A 12,675-nucleotide genomic window follows, 5' to 3' on the forward strand; every position below is an offset into this window, starting at 1 on the left:
CAGTTCAATTCCCAGTACCAAAAACAAAACAAAACAAAACAAACCTCAAATGAAATAACAAGAATGTGTAGCATGTATTAAAAACACAACGTATATAAGTGCTATTCTTTTCTTATATGAAATATAAAATACATCAACCAATATATATATATAAATATATACTGCCTGGACAGTTTTCTTGCTGAGTCCCTCAATATTTTTATTTAAAAGAGAATTCTGAGGCCTTATCAAGTTGCCCATATATTCAATGAAAAAAGTAAATATAAAACAATATATCAGTGCTTTAAACAAACCTAAATTCAAGCAATGTTCACTGGATACTTACTATGCAGGCAACTCTCTTCAATAAAGCAGTAACCCCCTCATTTGTGATTTTGTTTTCCACAGTTTCAGTCACACACAGTCAACAAAAAAGAGGGGTGAGTATATTATCAGGAATTTTGAGAAACATCACATTCACTTTTACACATTGCATTGTTATAACTGTTCTATTTTATTATTTTTGTTAATCACTTACTCTAACTAATTTTTAAGTTGAACTTTTGTGTGTGTGCAAAGGAAAAGTCATGGTACATGTACAGTTTTTTTACAGGCATTCATTTGGGGAGGGAGGGGACATTTAGAATATGTCTCCCAAGAAAAAGAGTAAACTACTTTTGTACTGCAAGAGATACAAACCAAAGAAAACATAATATTTGCCTATAAGAAGCTCAAATTCCAGTTGTTTTTATAAAACCTAAATGTTTTTATAAACCTAAATTTATGGTTATGATTCAGTTGGGGAAAGAGGAATCTGTTTGAAGATGTTAATCTGACTATAGTATCATGAAATGGAAAAGTGGTTAGCTCTCAACCCTGATATTCATTAAGAAATCAACCTTACTTTTCAAAAGTTCAAATCATATTGTAAGACCTGATCATCTACACAAGATGCTAGTAGGACAATACATCCATTTGAGCATATACTGTTTTCAAGTAAAGGCATCTCAGAACAAGATAAAAGGGAACTATTGCTCTTGATTCTTCTAATGAAAAAAGAAAAAGGGGAGGAGTGGAGGAGGAAATGAAGTATATAAAAATGAAGTATATAAATGAAGTATTACAAAGCAAAAATATTAAGATGCAGATCACTTCTTACTTGTGTCTGCTTGTAAGACTCTAACTTTTCTCTATCTTCTACCCCTATATTCCAGGGTACATTACTTGGATATTCCAAGTTTCCTGAATGAATTCAATGAAAAAGAAGAAAACATTTGAAAAAAATCAGTCTCTTTCCCCAAACCTTTAGTTTTCTGGTGGAATGGGCAAAAGAAATTAACAAATTTGGAATATGTTATATATAACTGTATCATGATTCCCATTCTCTTAGGGATCAGAAAAAGGTGATACATAGTTCTCATGCTACTTAAAATCTCTGACAAGTCATAGCAATGCAACCTCCCGAAGGGTTTAAGGCCTACTACATTTGAAGTTGAAACTGAAACATTTAAAATAAAAATTCAGCATTCTTTAAAGTTCTTACCACAATCATTTCTGAAGGCTCTAATACAAGACAATCACATCCTCTTTTTCCTCCAAACTGCTTACCAAAACTATAAAAACAGAAAAACAATTTCTTTAGCAGAGGTTATAAAATAAAGTATATCAATATAGGAAAAAATAGTAAACAACAACAAAAAAACCCCTGAGATGTAACTGAGAAATTCTGATTCTGTTTATTAAGATTTTCTTTTAAAAAACAAAAACAAAAACAAAAGACAAGTCAACACACACAACAAACTTTGCTCTTATTTGCCCAAATATAACAGGTCTCAATATAGTTCTGTATGAAAAATTTAAATACCTGCCTTTAATTATTCACTATAATCACTTATAGGCAATACAGGCCTAATCTCAATTTTAAACATCTGTCAACACATGCTAAATGAAAAGGAAAGCATAGCTAATAAGGAGTATATAATTCTGTAATGTCATATAAAAATATTGCATTATTAAAAACTTTTAAAAAACATTAAAATTCACATATATAATGAAATGTTGCTAAACACAAAGATAAATTATTAAAAAAAAAGCATTATAGCCACAATACAAGAAGAGGAGCCTATCTTGATAATCTCAGCAGACACAGGAGTTTTGGGAGTGTGGGTGATAAGAGAAAGATGCTTTGAATTTGTGAGAGTGAGTACCAGGAAAAAGGGAGTAGGTAAGGGAGAAAAGAAAATGAGGGAAAGGAAGGAACAGGGAAGGAGAGTAATAGAGAAAACAAACACAGGAGTGTGAAGAAGGGAGATCTCTTCAGAAAGGTCCCTTGAATCTTCGGGTAAGTTTTGCACTGTGAATATATGAGAATAAGCCTAACAGCCAAAGTGGACAGACCACATAACACATGGGGCATATTAGTTCTACAACAGAGTAATGTGGGATTTACTAAAATTTTAAAAGGCTCAAAATAATAAAATGGATTATAATTAGCTAAACCATATGCTAAAATAAAACCCAATACTACCTAAAAAAAAAAAATAACAAAAACTGGAAATCAATGACACAAAAAGTCACAATAACCAATACTCATAAAAAGGGGAGGGAGGGCAAGGAATAAGAAACTATAGTTCAATAACTAACAGAAAAACCACTCAATAAAAACAGACCCAGAAACCATCAATAGATATGGACATTAAAACAGCTATTTTTAAGTATGCTCAATATATTCAAGAAAGTAGAGATAGATATGAGAAACAGAAGATATAAAATGATTTACTAGAATATTTCTACACATCACATGTGCAGACATATAAGGTCTGCCTATCTTATTATTTTAGCAGTGTTAAAATTGGTGAGCAGCTTCAGTCAGTGTCAACTTGATCTACCCATTATAGAATTTCCTCTTAATTTTTCAACAGTTTTCGCATTCATTTTTGATTAGTGCCTACACAGAAAGTGTTAGGCCACCGAAATAGCTTTATATTTTTCTATCATTCTTACTGAATTTATCAAATGGTATACAGATAAAAAGAAAAACTCTCCCTTACTCACTACTTGAGCTTCAGTACTATAGTTTACACATGAGAGGCAGAATAAAACCTTCAGACAGTATGACTGCATATAAAATCAGAGTTTCACAAGGTACCAGAAATAAGAGAATTTAGCAAGGAAGGATAGAACTCAATGTCCCCAAAACAATTATTTTATTGTAAATTATCAACAAACAAATAATAATCTCTTAAATTCCACTAGACAATACCTAAAAGATGAATTATCAAAATACATACACAGTCTCCACAAAACAATAAACTAAAATATAAAGGAAGACACACAAAGGAAAAAAACTTCAGAGTTGCAAAAATTCTTTTTTTTTTTTTTAAGAGAGAGAGAGGGAAGAGAAAGAATTTTAATATTTATTTTTTGTAGTTTTCGGCGGACACAACATCTTTGTTGGTATGTGGTGCTGAGGATCGAACCCGGGCCACACGCATGCCAGGCGAGCGCGCTACCGCTTGAGCCACATCCCCAGCCCCAAAAAATTCTCAATAAAATTCTGGAAAATTGAGGTGGGGTTGTGGCTCAGTGGTAGAGCGCTCGCCAAGTGTGAGGTGCTGAGTTCGATCCTTAGCACTACAAAAAAATAAATATATAAAATAAAGGTATTTTTCCAACTACAACTAAAAAATATTAAATTTTTTGGGCAAATTGCATATAAAAACATATTAAAAATATAATGCACCACAGTCAAGTGGTTTTCATCTCAGAGATGCAACATTGGTTCAACATATGGAAATCAATAAACATAATTCATCACATCAATAGACTTAAAGACAAGAATTATATGATCAACTCAATAGATGCAGAAAAAGTATTTTCAAAATACATCACTCCTTCATGTTCAAAACATTAGAAAAACTAGGAATAGTAGGAATATACTTCAACATTTATCAAAGCTATATATGCTAAATCTAAAGCCAACATCATTCTAAAGAAAGAAAAATTGGAAGCATTCCCTTTAAAAAGTGAAACAAGTCAAGGATGCCCTCTTTCACTACTTCTATTCAACATCATCGTTGAAACACTAGCCATAGCAAGTAGAAGAAAGAATAAAGGGATACAAACTACCACCATTTGGTAGTAGTACCATAATGATATGACTATATATTTAGAAGATCCAAAACATTCCACCAGAAAAAAGTAGCAGGATATAAAATCAACACCCATAAATCAAATGTTTTCCTATATTATCAGTGATGAATCTACTAAAAGAGAAATTAGGAAAACTACTCCACTCACAGTAGTCTCAATAAAATAAATACTTGGGAATCAATCTAACAAAAGAGATGAAAGACCTCTAAAATGTAAACTACAGAACACCAAAGAAAGAAATTAAAGAAGGCCCCAGGAGATGAAAAGATGCTCCTAGATAGGCAGAATTAATGTTGTCAAAATATTAATACTGTCAAAATGGCCATACTACCAAAAGAATTATATAGATTTTATACAATTCCTATTAAAATCCAAATGACATTCCTCATAGAACTAGACAAGCAATCATAAAATTAATTTGGAAAAATAGGAGACCCAGAATAGCCAAAGCGATCATTGGCAAGAAGAGTGAAGCAGAAGGCTACACAATAACAGATCTTAAATTATACTATAGAGCAATAGTAACAAAAACAGCATGGTATTGGCACCAAAACAGACATGTAGACTAATGATACAGAAGTCACAGAGACAAATCCACATAAATACAGTTATCTCATACTAGACAAAGGTGCCAAAAATATTCACTGGAGAAAAGAGTCTCTACAACAAATGGTGCTGAGAAAACTGGAAATCCATATGAAGCAAAATGAAATTAAACCCTTACCTTTCACCCTGCAGAAAACCCAACTCAAAGTGGGTCAAGGACCTAGGAATTAGACCAGAGACCCTGTGCCTAAAATAAGAATAAGTATGCACAAATCTTCATCATGTCAGCCCTGGATGGGACTTCCTTAACTTGACTCTTAAAGCGTAAGAAGTAAAATCAAGAATCAATAAATGGAATGGACTCAAATTAAAACACTTCTCAGAAAATAAAACTATAACTAGAAGAGAAGAGAGAGCCTACAGAATAGGAGAAAATCTTTACCACACCTACCTTAGACAGAGCACTAATCTCTAAGATGTACTTAACACCAAAAAAATCCAATCGATAAATGGGCTAAGGAACTGAACAAATACTTTTCAGAGGATGAAATACAATCAATCAACAAATGGATGAAAAAAAAATTCAACACCTTTAGCAATTAGAGAAATGTAAATCAAAACTAAGATTTCACTTTACTTCAGTGAGAATGGCAATTATCAAGAATTCAATCAACAATAAATGTTGGCGAGGCTGTGGGGAAAAGGTACACTCATACATTGTTGGTAGGGCTGCAAATTGGTGCAACTATTATGGAAAGCAGTATGGAGATTCCTAAGAAAACTTGGAATGGAACCATCATTTGACCTAGTTATCCCACTCCCTGGTTTATAGCCAAAGTACTTAAAATCAGCATACTATAGTGTTTGGCCACATCAATGTTTATAGCAGCTCACCTAGGTGCCCTTCAAGAGATAAATGGATAAAGAAAATGTGATATACATACACAATGGAATATCACTCAGCCTTGAAGAAGAATGAAATGATGACAATTGCCGGTAAATGGATGAAACTGGAGACTATCATGCTAAAGGATATAAACCAAAGGCCAAATGTTTTCTCTGATACGTGGATACTAATTCTTAAGAAAGGATAGGGGCTAGGGAAGAATAGAGATACTTTGGATTAGGTAGAGGGGAATGAAGGGAGGGGAGGGGCTATAGGAGTAGGAGGGATAGTGGGATGAGTTAGACATTATTTCCCTGTGTGTATACATGGCTACATGACTGGTGTGATTCTACATCATATATAACAAAAAGAATGAGAAGTAATACTCCATTTATGTATGATGTGTTAAAATACATTCTATTGTCTTGTATAACTAATTAGAAAAAAAACCATATAAAACATTGCCCAGAGAAATTAAAGAAAATCCAAAGTAAAAATAAATGTAAGTTGCTTCTGGATTGAAAAACTTGCTATTATTTACATGGCACTTCTCTATAAATTGATCTACAGATTCAAGGCAATGATAATAACAAATCCCAGAAAGATTGGTGTAATGATCTAAAACCTACATGGAAATATAAAGAATCTAAAAGAGCTAAAATGATTTGGAAACTAAAAAATCAGAATACTATTTATCAAATTTCAAAATAAGATAAAGCAGAGATGGTGGTACACACCTAAAATCCCAGTAACTCTTGAGACTGCAATAGAAAGACTGTAAATTCGAGGCCAGCCTCAGCAATTTATTAAGATTCCTGTCTCAAAAAATAAAAGGCTTGGGCATGTAGCTCAGGGGTTCAATTTTTAGTACCAAAAGTAAAAAATAAACAGTAATCAAGATGATGTGGGGGGGCAGAGGATGTGGCTCAAGCGGTAACACACTTGCCTGGCATGTACGGGGCGCTGGGTTCGATCCTCAGCACCACATAAAAATAAAATAAAGATGTTGTGTCCACTGAAAACTAAAAAAATGAATATTAAAAAAATTCTCTCTCTTAAAAAAAAAGATGATGTGTTATTGGTTCAACAAGTAAATCAATGATAAGGAGAAAAAAGGGAGAAATACACGTATGATTTTTTTTGGGGGGGAGGGGAGACAAAAGTGGCAAGGAAATAAAATAAAGACAATCTTTTCTATAAATGATGCTAGAATAACCAGGTATCAATAATGGAAGGAAAAAAGGGGGGTTGTCTTAATTAACAACATAAGCAAAAAATGATTAGAAACAAGTATACATAAAAAGATTAAAACTATAAAAATTTTCCATGTGATACATTTTTGGATATACCTTATTTCTATGTCTAGAATTTTATCTTGAATGTTTTTGGATTTTGTCAACTCTTTTGTTTCTTTAAATGACTCAGTGTTTTTGTATTTACTAATACCACATATTGTACTAATTGATTTACAGATCAACAACCAATCTTGTATTCCTGGGATGATCTCAACATGGTTAAAGAATACACTATAGCATATTCCTGGATTCAGATTGCTATTATTTTGTTTGCAAACTCTGTATGGTTTTTTTTTTTTTTTTTTTTTTGAGGATACGATCTGGAATTTTCCTTTCCATTTCTTTGTCTGGCATTGGTAGCAATACTACAAGTCTCATAGAAATGAGCTGAAAGCATTCTCCTTCCCTATTTTCCAAGAGGGTTTGTATAGGGTATGTAAGAATGCTTCCTTAAGTTTCAAAACATTCAGAAATCAAGTCGTCTGGACTCAGGATTCTCTTTGTATTCTAAGTTATTATTTCTTTTTGAGACTATTTTGGTAATGTATGTCTTTGCAAGATTTGCCCAGGGGCTGGGGATATATCTCAGTTGGTAGAGTGCTTGCCTTGCATGCATAAGGCCCTGGGTTCAATCCCCAGCAAAACACACACACACACACACACACACACACACACACACACACACTTGCCCAAACTGTTGATATAAAATTCATAAAATTTCCTTCTAATTTCTGTAGGATAGGAACATCTCTTTCATAGCTGATTTTCATAATTTTGGCTTCCTTTTATTTCATGGTCAGTCTAACTCAAGATTTATCAGTTTAGTTGACCTTTTCAAAGAATTAACTTTTTATTTCACAGATTTTTTTCACTATTATTTTTCTGGTTTCCTTTCACTGATTTTTTCAATGGTATCTTTGTTCTGCCTGATTTTGAGTTTCCTTTTTCTTTTCATTTTTAGATGGAAACATAAGATGACTGAATTGAGATGACTGTACTGTTTCTCCTCAAAGTACTCTTTTAGATACATCCCATGATTTTTGATGTATGTTCATTTTCATTCACTTCACACTATTTATTAACTTCTATTGTGAAGTCTTCCTTGATCTCTGAGTAATTTACAAATATGCTATTTCAAATCTGGTATTGATTTATAACTAAAATTACACTGTGGTCAATTGTAAAAAATTATTTTATTATTCTTTTAAATTTATTAAGATTTGTGTTAAATCCCAGAATATGCCTTACCATGAGGAATGACCCGTGAGTCTTGAAAAACACCTTATATGTTCTAGATCAAAGTGGCTGACAATACCCTTCAAGTTGCCCTTTACTTATTTTCAGTCTAGTATTCTATTACGAGGAGTAACCTCCAGTTATAATAGTTAAACTTGAACAGAATTTTAATTTTGCCATTTTCCACTTTAATATGTGGGGCTCTATTTATTATAAAACATACAAGTGGTATTTGCTCCTAATATATTGATCATTTTAACACTATAAAATTGTTAGCCTCTTAAAATATTTCCTATTTTAAAGTCTATTTTGACTAGTACTGACACTGTCATTCAAGATCTCTATGAATATCATTAGTCTGGTGCATACCTTCTTCCATTCTCTTACTTTCACTTTATTTATGTTAGAAGCTAAAGTACATATACCTCGAACATGGATTTGGTTGGAATATTGAGACTAATAAAATTACTGACATCTCTGAATTATGCGTGCCATTTTCTAACTGCTTTTTAAGCACTCCACCCTTTTGGTTTCTTCTGTTCTTCCTTTACTACCATCAGTTATATTAAAGATGCATTTTTGTTCAGTGTATCATTTAAATCCATTGGTTCCTGTTTCTAGAATGTTTGGGATTGAATCTAGGACCTTGTGCATGCTAAACAAGATTCCCAGCTCCCTTTTTTGATTTAATGTAATTTTTTTCTTATTGGGTAATATAGGATGGCAGTATACACTAGGCAAAGCTGTATATTACTTTCATCCAAAACCATACTGAAGAGCCTAACCAGTGCAATGTCAAAAAATAATGAAAAAAAAAAAAAAAAAAAAAAAAGACACAGAGACCGAAAACAAAGAACTAAAACTGTCTTTATCATAGGAGACTATGCTCTAAATTCTAAGAAATCCTCAAACAAATGTTTAGGTTTAACAAATATCATAATAAGGCCACAGAATATCAAGTCAATATAAAAAATGAATCATTTCTATATACTAGCAATAAATAAATGAAAAAATAATTAAGAAAATAATTCCATACTTTCATTGAGAATAAAATATCTGAAAATAATTCATCAAAAATATAAGATATATACACTGAAAAATACAACACATTGCTATGGTAAAATAAAACACCTAAATATATGTAGAAGTAATCTTTGCGAATAGGTTGGAAGACACACTATTGTTAAGACTGCAATTCTCCCCAAACCTGTAGATTTCAAATAATTTCTTATCAATACCAACTGATTTACTGTAAAAATTGACAAGCAAATCTTTACATTTATGTGGGAATATAAAGAATCTAAAATGACCAAAACCATTATAAGAATAAGCAAAGTTTTAAGACATACTAATATTTGAAAACCTATAATAAAGCCAAAATAAGGAAGAGAGCTGACACTAGTAGGAACATACAAAAATAGTTCAATGAGGGCTGGGGCTGTGGCTCATTGGTAGCACAATCCTCTGCATGTGTGAGGCACTGGATTCGATCCTCAGCACCACATAAAAACAAACAAACAAATAAATAAAGATATTGTGTCCATCTACAACTAAAAAAAAAGTGCAATGAAATAAGACTAATTAAAGCAAACAAACAAACAAACAAACACAAACCCTCAAATATAACGAACTGATTTTCAATGAAGTTACCAAGCCAATTCAGTGGAGAAAATATAGCCATTTCAATAAATGGTGCTGGGTGAACTGTAAAAACAATGATGTGAAAAACAAAAAATTCATAACAAAACCAAAAATTAAGTCACAATGAATCATTAGCCAAAATATAAAAGTAAATTAAAAGAAAATTTAGAGAAAGTCATAAAATAATTGTGAGTCTGATTAAAATCATCATACTATAGCAACACATCCACATCAATGTTTACAATAGCTCAATTCATCTAAACTATAAAACCAAGCTAGAAACTCTTCAATAGATGAGTGGATAAAGAAACTGTGGTATATATACACAATGAAATATTATTCATCATTAAAAGAGAATAAAATTATGGCATCTGAAGGTAAATGGATGGAGTTGGAGAATATCATGCTAAGCAAAGTAAGCCAATCCCCCAAAACAAAGGTTGGATGTTCTCTCTGATAAGGCAGTGATGATCCATGGGGGATGGGGGGTAGGGAATGGGGGAAATGGAGGAACTTTTGATTGGGTAAAGGAGTGGGAGGAAGGGGCATGGGGGTAGGAAAGATGGTGAAATGAGACGGGACATCATTACCCTAGGTACATGTATGACTACACATATTGTGTGACACTACATTGTGTATAACCAGAGAAATAAAAAGCTATGCTGCAATTGTGTACAGTGAATCAAAATGCATTCTGCTGTTGTATATACCTAATTAAAATAAATAAATTTAAAAGATAGATTTCTTAAGATAGGATGCCCAAAACTCAAACCTCAAAAGAAGACAATTTTAATAAACCAGACTACACAAAATTCAGAACTTTTATACTTTAAAAGGCACTATTAATTCTTTCACCCATTTATTGTCTGGTTTGTTTTTTAAGTGTAAAATATTTTGAGTTCTTTATTCTGTATACTAAGCCCCTATGGAGGCAGAAGAGACATTTTTACACATAAAAATAGATGGCCTAAGAAATACATGGAAAAAAATGTTCAACACCCCTGATGTGGAATTAATTTGACAAAATTATTCTATGTACATGTATAAATGTACCACAGTAAGTTTTGCCTTTGTCTATAAAATACCATTAAAAAAAACAATATAAGGAAATCATTAGAGTATAAGAAGGGGTAACAGAAGGAATTGGGGGGGGGACGGAGACGAGGCACTGGAATCTGGGAGCAAATTAAATTCTATGCAAGTATGATCATGTCAAAATGAACCCCAATGTTAGGTACTAATTATAGTGTACTAACAACAATATTGTTAAAAGGCACTATTAAAACAACAAACCACAGACTGACAGAAAATAGAGGCAAGTCAAGTATATGATTAAGAACTTGTATTTAAACGTGAATTTTTACAACTAGATAATAAGAAGATAACACAATTTAAAAAATAAAAAAAAATAGACTTTTCACACCAAAGAAGATGCAGGAATGGCTAAGGAAGCATGAAGCAATCTTCAACATCGGCAATCATTAATGAAATGCTATTAAAATAACAGTATGATATTGTTAAGTACACACTGTATTGGCAATAACAGAAATCAAAAGGACTGTCAATAACAATGGAGAGCATATGGAGCAATAAAAACTATCCATGTTGCTGGTTAAAATACAAAATGATAGTTATTTTTTCAACAATTAGGCATTTCCTAAAAAGTTAAACATGTACTTATAACATGGAAATTCCATTTCTGGGTATCTATTAAAAAAAAACATATCCTATCAAAATAGACTTGCAAGCCAATTGTTATTTATGAGAGTGTCCATATTAAAACAATCAAAGTTTTCAAATATTCCAAAATTTTAATCTTCTCAATAGGCAAAATATGGTATCTACATAGAATAAAATACAATTTGCCAGTATTTCAAAAAAATGGACATTCTAAAAATGATATGTGCTAGAACACAGGTGAACATAAAAATATTATGTAAAGTGAAAAAAACGAGATGCAAAAACCCTGCAACACATTAATTTATTTATACAAATTAGTAGGAAATGTAAACTGTTCTATACACTAGAAAGCAGACAGTGGCTGCCTGATGCTGGTGTAGGAAAGTATAGATTAAAAGGGGAAACTAGATAAAGAACATCTGTGCAAAATGTAGAGCTAATATTACGCTGGGTGGAAAACTGAATACCTCCACCTCTCTATCCCTTAAGCTCCTGCTTTTGACCGAGAACAAATAAAGAACACTTGCTCTCAATATATCTCTTCAATATTGCACTGTATTGTCTTCCTGGTAAAACAAAGCAGGAAGAAAAAAAGATTTTCAATTAGGAAAAATGGCAAAACTGCCTATTTACACATGACAAGATCACTTAAGTACAAAATCCTGAAGACTCTATGAAGCAGCAATTAGAATAAGTGATTTTAATAAGCTTATTGGATATAAGATCAACACATGCAGCAGTTTATGTTGAAACCACTGTTGAGGGAAGTTAAAGAAGATCAAATAAATAATAAACCCTGTAGATGGTTCAAAAGATTCAACTATGAATCTTTTAACAAATTTATAGATTCAGTGCATTCTCAATCAAAGCCTCTGCATTTAAAAAAAATAAATAAACTGGTGCCAAAATTCATTTGGAACTGCCAAGAATCTATAATAACCAAAACAATCTGGAGAAAGTTGGAGGGTCTGGTTTTGTAATTTATTATAAAGCTATAGTAAGTAATAGGACAATGTGTTAACGGTGCAAAGATAAAAACAACAAAAACAGCCAGGCATAGTGGTGCACATTTGTAGTTCCAGTACTCAGAAGGCTGAGATGGAAGGATCATTTGAGCCCTGGAGTTCTAGATCAGACAATACAGTGAGATTCCGTGTCAAAAGCAAGAACAAAACGACAAGAAAGCAAATCAATGAAATGAAATATGAAATCAGAAAGTGGACCCACAGATATCAATTAAGATTCAATAAATATTCAAAG

The 12,675-nt window shown here is 32.2% G+C and overlaps 1 protein-coding gene across 9 annotated transcripts in view; it reads right to left on the minus strand.

The window, feature by feature from the left end:
- RAPGEF6 (Rap guanine nucleotide exchange factor 6) overlaps positions 1-12,675 on the minus strand; it is a 213,992-nt gene that overhangs the window by 138,154 nt on the left and 63,163 nt on the right. For 5 of the 9 annotated variants that reach the window (XM_081279813.1, XM_081279814.1, XM_081279812.1 and 2 more), the window contains one exon: positions 1,523-1,592. The exons of 3 other annotated variants lie outside the window; for them this stretch is intronic. In XM_081279813.1, coding sequence (XP_081135939.1) covers positions 1,523-1,592 — 70 coding nt within the window. Of the gene's footprint in view, positions 1-325; positions 374-1,522; positions 1,593-12,675 lie in introns of those variants that run through there. One more of the 9 variants, XM_081279819.1, reaches the window with a different exon arrangement.

Source organism: Spermophilus citellus (assembly GCF_964194105.1).
Source record: "Spermophilus citellus genome assembly, chromosome: 1".
Taxonomy (NCBI): Eukaryota; Metazoa; Chordata; class Mammalia; order Rodentia; family Sciuridae; genus Spermophilus; species Spermophilus citellus.